The 6,477-nt window shown below is 43.0% G+C and overlaps 1 protein-coding gene across 1 annotated transcript; it reads right to left on the bottom strand.

Annotated features, from left to right (window-relative positions):
- Positions 1-2,170: 2,170 nt before the first annotated feature.
- On the bottom strand, positions 2,171-6,157 carry LOC135234477 (transcription factor Sp5-like). Its single transcript, XM_064299136.1, has 2 exons — positions 5,344-6,157; positions 2,171-4,616 (listed from the first exon to the last, which is right to left on the bottom strand). Exons 1-2 carry the CDS (start codon positions 5,395-5,397, stop codon positions 3,585-3,587), a joined length of 1,086 nt encoding a protein of 361 aa, XP_064155206.1. The 5' UTR covers positions 5,398-6,157; the 3' UTR covers positions 2,171-3,584.
- Between the last annotated feature and the right edge of the window lie 320 nt (positions 6,158-6,477).

Genomic DNA, 6,477 nt, shown 5'->3' with positions numbered 1-6,477 from the left:
TTATCCAAAAAGGCCCGATGTGGTTGCAGGTTTTTGATTTAGCCCCGTGCTACACACCTTCTATAAAACATGCTGTATAAAAAGTACATAACGGAAGTTTTGTTGTATTTTAGCTTTGGTACTTACCTTACAGACATTTTTTTTTTAGATTACAAAATATGAAAGACACAATATGTTCAAATGACACATCCAGTTATGTATAAGATTTTCATATCAGGGACCAACAACTGATTTTGAAGTTATTCCATGCGTTCTTTAGAACTAATAGTCAATAACATTAATTGTGTAAGTAATGATCATATTGACCAGTTTACTAAATTACTAAATTTACTAAACTGAAATACACAGACATAGCCACTAATTTCTTGAAAATGAATTATTCAATATTGTTTCAATATGTGTGCATGCCAGGAGTACAATTTTTAAAAATAAGATCATCATCACTTGCATCATTAACCTCATATGTATTGACCGGAAGGAGCAATATGCACGTGCAATATGAAAAAATGATTTTACTTCGATAGAATATCTACCTGTGTAGCCTACGTATCAATACATATACGCATTGAATAAATACACAAGGAAATAATGACATTTTATCTTAATTTTCTTCCAAAACAACTTGAAATGAATTGTTGAGCAGAATGAGATTCGATTTCGAGAAAAAAGTTTAGAATTATGATTGTATGAATTATATGTAGCCCTGGGAACCTGAAGCAACGTACCATTTTGGAAAGCATCAGAAAACATATATTTTGTGTAATTTAATAATTTTTGTAAGGGTTTCCCAATCAGAAATCCCTTATTTATCTTGTCTAAAATCGTGTTTAACCTTGAAATACCCAAGACGGAAAAAATGACTCATCCAATTTGGTTACCTAATCCTACCCTTGAATGTTCTGGAATGACTCCGAGCAGCTGTTATTCAGGCAAGCCAACGGCAGCCCCTTAGCGGTATCGCGCTGGGCTAATGGCTACAAATACGTTCACAGTATCTTTTGCGATTTGGTGTTGCCCATTTGAGATGGCTGGGCTTAGGCACCACAACATGTGAACATAACCCTCTCACAGTGAATTTGTACCTACATGACTCTGATTTACCTGATGTGAACTGGGGCTACCTGGAGACCCTTAAAGTATTCCTCTGTAGCCATTTAATGTAGCCTGCAGATTCACATATCTCTTAGGTCATACCAAGGGCGTAGGTGTGATTTTGAACCAGTGGGGACACCTAAATAATCAAGTGTTAATTATTTGATATCTAAAATGATTCTTTTATATGTTAGAAACATTTCTTAAATTATGCCAGGAGTTTTCATGTCTTTTTAAAAATGATTTTGTACATTTTACAATGGTTTTTTTTGTTTAATTTTTAGTTTGGACATTCAGTTACTGAATGACATTTTAACACTTCAAGACTGTAAAATTAACCAAAAAGTTACCAAATGTAATTGTTTAACATAGCAATTACATTGTTTAATGAAGAAGTTGGGCTTAATCAAATTAATGTCACATTTCCATAACATTAATTATATTGGTTAAAATTTATTGCTCAAATTCACATGGCAAGTCATTGACCCGATTACATATGACTCAACTAAGAATTGACTTCGTAACCCACAATACTCAGTGCTTTAACGACTGCTACAGCAACTCAGTGATCACCTTTATCCTATGATGTAACATTTCTATCCTGATGGGAGTGGTCTGGCAGTTGGAATAAAAATACAATGTATTTTTACTAAACAAGCACAAATTTAAAGAGTAATTGCATTCGCTATTTCAGCCTGGCACTGCCAACTTCACAATTCCTAGGGTGGGTGGAGTTGGTGTGTCCATTTCATTTGCATGATTGGGGTGGGGCTAGAGTGGAATGCAGAAAGAAAATTTCAAATAATAGAGGTCAGTAAAAAGACGCTTTTCTCCTGGTTTTAAATGATATGCCAAACAATATTGCTTCAGAAATGTTTAACTAACAAAATAATGGCATGGAGTAAAATGTTTCATTATTTAGACATGCAAACACATTTACAGCAAAAAAAAAAAAAGAAGATCTTTAGTGCAATGACTTTTTAAGGAGTTGTAGAGAGTAGTGGGTGTAGAGAGTCAGGTGTAGTGCACACAGGACGGCTGATTCACACAATGAGGTCAAAAAGCCATGGACATTAGATGGCAGTGTTTCTTTTTGTGTTTATTTCATGCTGTCCTGGGTCCCTCGGGTCATGCACATACAGTATGTACATTATTTACAGTTCAAATGGATCTTTTGGTTTTATTTTCAGTATTTGCAGTATCATGTGCAGAGGACATTCACACAGCTTGTACAAAAAATACATATTGCGTCAGTTAACAGTTTTATAGACAACTTATAGGCCGCTGTTTTGACTCGGCGTGGAAACTAGCCTAACTGCCGTGTTAAGCATTTGAATTGAGGTTAGGTTTTATGAAATACTTCAAAACTCCCTTTAAAAATTTTCTATAATAATCATGTTCACCTCACATTAAAAATGTGCTTATATCCATGGTCATGTTTGTGAAAAAATATTAACCACTTGAAGAGTAAATAAAATTTTTAGTCTAAGTCAGCGTTCTAAAACTCCTTGTTTCCATGACCAGTAGTGATTGTTACATCAGCATTACAAGGTTCAGGTAATAGATTTTTTATCACATATTTGAGAGCTTACACCTTAAAGGGTTAAGGAGAGCCTTTAAATGTGGTTTTCATTTAAACTGCAAATTATTATTTGTCAAGACGGTTCAGACACAAAGTGGTTTTGCTGACAATCTATCAAAGAAATAACAAAAGATTTTACAACCACAGGAAGGCTAATTTTGTGCCTGAAAAATGTGAAAATGTAAATATCTGTGACCAGGGGCAACTGGAGGTTATCTTATCAAGGTAGGCAGAAATAAATCAAGTAACCATAACTGTAGCATAGACACTGCCTCACCCATTAAACAGATTTCAATTCTTAGACGTTGATACGCAGCCTTTTTATGTAGACAGCTGGATTAAACTTTTTGTACTATAGCTGAAGTATGCAATGTGTGTATTCTATGCCGTTTGTGACTGGTCTCACAGCAGTGGAAACCCCTGACCCACACTTCACAAAATACACATAGCAGGTTTGCCTAAACCACAAGTCAGTCACAAGGAATTTGACCTGGTTATCCTGCAAAGCTCCACAGCCCAGCTGGGGAGCACTGCCAGTGTCCCTGACAGACAAGACTACTTCAGTGGAAAATGAGGACACCTTTCCCTCCAGAGAATTCCCAGCATCACCCTCACATGCTTTGATCTTTTCCTGTTGCCATCTCTCCAAAATTGGAAGCCAAAAAGCAGGCGAATCTGTTTGGGTTCCTCAGTCCCGGAGAGGAAACGAAAAGCATTTCAGAGGCCTCGGCCTGTTCCTTCACAAGACACCATGAGCAGTGTCCAAGCAGCAGGTGCAACTCCACCGGGTGGAACCCCAACCGCCGCGTCACAACATGTCTGGAACGTGCCCAGCAACATGGGGTCTGTGGTTATGCAGCTTGTGGGTGAATGGTACGAGCCCCCCTCCCGATGTTCCTCCCCCACGCCGTCACTCCTTCACGTCCCTGGGGAGGGCGTCGGCGCCCCCGCCCCGCTGGCTGGCCGGCCTCTGCCTGTCCCGGTGCGTTTTGGCGTGCTTGGCCAGGTGGTCGCTCCTCATGAACCTCTTGCCGCAGTGCTGGCAGCCGAAGCGCTTCTCGCCCGTGTGCGTCCGCAGGTGGCGCTGCAGCTCGTCGGAGCGCGTGAAGCTCTTCCCGCAGAAGGGCCAGCCGCAGACGAAGGGCCGCTCGCCCGCGTGCCAGCGCAGGTGCGCCTTCAGGTGCGACGTCTTCTTGTACACCTTGGCGCACTCGGGCAAGTGGCAGACGTGGAGCCTCCTCTTGCCCGGCTCGCCGCTGCCCACGGTGGCCTGGCAGTTCGGGCATTTGCACCTTCGGCAGCGTCTCGCAGCATTCAGGAGGCCCTTGTGGGGCCCCTGGAGGAGGGCGGCGATCGGGGGCTGGCGGCCCAGGACCATTTGCCTCCCCAGAGGGAAGGGGTGGTTAGCGGGAGGTGTGGCCATCTGGGGAAGGCCCCACCACTCCTCCGCGCGGTGATGCAGTTGGGCGGAGGAGCTCTGGAGGAAGCCGCTGAGGTTCTGACTGATGCCCACGCCCTGGTGGGGGTAGTAGGGGCCGTGTCCCTGCCCCTGGGTGTGCAGAGCCTTAGCCGGGGAGAGCTCAAGGGCATAAGTTGAGGTGGGGTCGGCAGGTGGCGTGAGGGGGACCTCGTGGTGTCGTCGGTGGTGGTGATGGGGGTGAGCATCCACTCCAGTCTGGATGGGTCCTGGGGGGAACTGGATCTTGGGAAGGGTGAACGCCCCCTGGTGGCCTGCTATGGTAGCGCCAGCAGCAGTTGCCACCTCCCTGCTCCACAGGAACATTCTGGGGGCAGGGCCAACCGACCCATCGTATTGAAACTGCAGGGCCTCTGATGAGGTGCTGCCGCTCATCTGCTGAACCTGGCCACAGGTGGGGGCCAAGAGACCAAATGGGATTGGGCCCCCAGGGCCACCATCAGGGGAAGTGCTGGGAGTTCGGTCCTGCAGGGGTGCAAGGAGGCATTATTTATTTGTATTTATTTAGCTACAGGATATCCAGGGAGACAAACGTTGATGTATTATACCCATTTTATTTAATATGTGTGCCCAATTTTACAAATTCATACAAATTTTTGTCTGCATCCCCACATTTAGTTTTCTTTATTTCCAAATGTATTATTCTCTGTGCTATGTGTTGGCACGTCTCACAACGGCGATTAGAAAGTCGACTGACTCAGTCTACCACTCGCTCTCTTCCGGGAGCAGCGCGTGCTGTCAGTCCACTTCTGTTCATTCGTGTATTTAAATGACACCGGTGTAGCAGTTCTCACTGCACACCGAACGCCAATTATAACGCCCTGGACAAGAGCGCCTGCTAAGTGACTGTAATAGTTATAGTTAAGTAAAGACTGAAGGGAAATTAAGTTTTAAATGCTACGTTATTTTGTGCTGGACTGATGGATGCATCCATAGCTGGTTCTATTCCTCGGAAATTTTCCAAAAAAGCAATTCCATATAACCATATCAGACCACTTCTGATTTTCACTTTTTATCACTTTCATCAAACGCTTTTAACTTATTAGTGAACTTTAAAATTAGTGAACTTTAAAATGTAGTTCTGGACGAGGCAAGCCGCGTATTAATGTAGCTGCACGAGATTACAGATATAACAAACAATACAAAAAAAAAAAAAAAAAAAAACAACTTAAAGAAAATAAGAATTACAAACCTGTAGGAAGGCTTGTAGAAAATGTTCATTCGTGGTTAAGGTTAATGCAGCCATCTTTCTATTTGATTACTCTTCATGCATCAAAATAGCGGTGGAGGACAGCTTGGGCAGGGAACAGCGAGTAACAGTGTGGTCATTACTCAGACGAATCTCACTTCTGAAACGTACAACCCTCCCAGGTCCAAACGCACTTATTATAAGCGAAGAACGCAAAGTAATCTTGATTCATTTTGTACTTCGTACATCCAAGTTGCTTCAGGGTGCGTATTTTAAAAAGAAGACACGAATAAACAAAATGACTATTCCACATTCCTTTTGTGAGCAAACTTGTCCGTGGCTTCTGTCGGATTATCAATGCCAGTTGCGGCGGAGACCGAAGTCTCTGTTCTGAAGTACATGGACAACCAGTCGCTGCAAATCCGCGGTTTCATTTCAAAGGCAGACGGATTGCATCCTCCCTTTATGCAGTAAAGCCCCGGCTCTCGGTGGGGTTCTTTCAGAATCAGTAGCCTATGTACTTTTGAGAGACCGGTGGCCGGAGAGGCGTGGGTGTGGGCGGGGAGCGGGGCGGGGTGGGGTGTCAATAAACAGCAGCAATAAAAATAATACACATAAGTTAGTGAACCCTTACCTGATTGTTTAATTTGCATAGATTTTGAATAATTCAGCAAAACAAACAAAAAAATAGTTTTTTTCTACCGTTTTTCCTCTTAGTTAAAGAGGAGGGGTCTCTGTTCGTTGTAGGGTACTCTGGGCTAATTATCTTATGTCTTAGCCTACATATTAAACGACCAGACTAGCTGAAAACGTGCCTTTACAGCAGTGGTGTCAAACTCGTTGCCATGGAGGGCCGTGTGTATGCAGGTTTTCATTCCAACCAATTAATGCTGCTAATTGAGTCCAATTACTCATTCAGCCATATGCGTTTAACTGCATTGAAGCACAGAATATAAGAAATTTTTATTTAGACATGCGGTCACCATGAGTCGGGTCACCATTGTGCACAAACCTGCATCCCTAATTCAGCAAATAATTTAACTAATTATATAATCAAGATCTGAGGCTGGAATGAAAACCTGCATACACACGGCCCTCCATGGCAACGAGTTTGACACCACTGCTTTACAGAGACTG

Source organism: Anguilla rostrata, chromosome 11, assembly GCF_018555375.3.
Source record: "Anguilla rostrata isolate EN2019 chromosome 11, ASM1855537v3, whole genome shotgun sequence".
NCBI lineage: Eukaryota > Metazoa > Chordata > Actinopteri > Anguilliformes > Anguillidae > Anguilla > Anguilla rostrata.
Note: the sequence above shows the minus strand (reverse complement) of the source record. Positions and strands in the feature narration are given on the sequence as shown.

Excerpts from the sequence above, each read along its gene's own strand:
- LOC135234477 (XM_064299136.1), bottom strand. The coding sequence starts at position 5,397 with ATGGCTGCATTAACCTTAACCACGAATGAACATTTTCTACAAGCCTTC. Across the intron at positions 4,617-5,343 it reads TTCTACAAGCCTTCCTACAG|GACCGAACTCCCAGCACTTC; the intron begins GTTTGTAATTCT and ends GCACCCCTGCAG.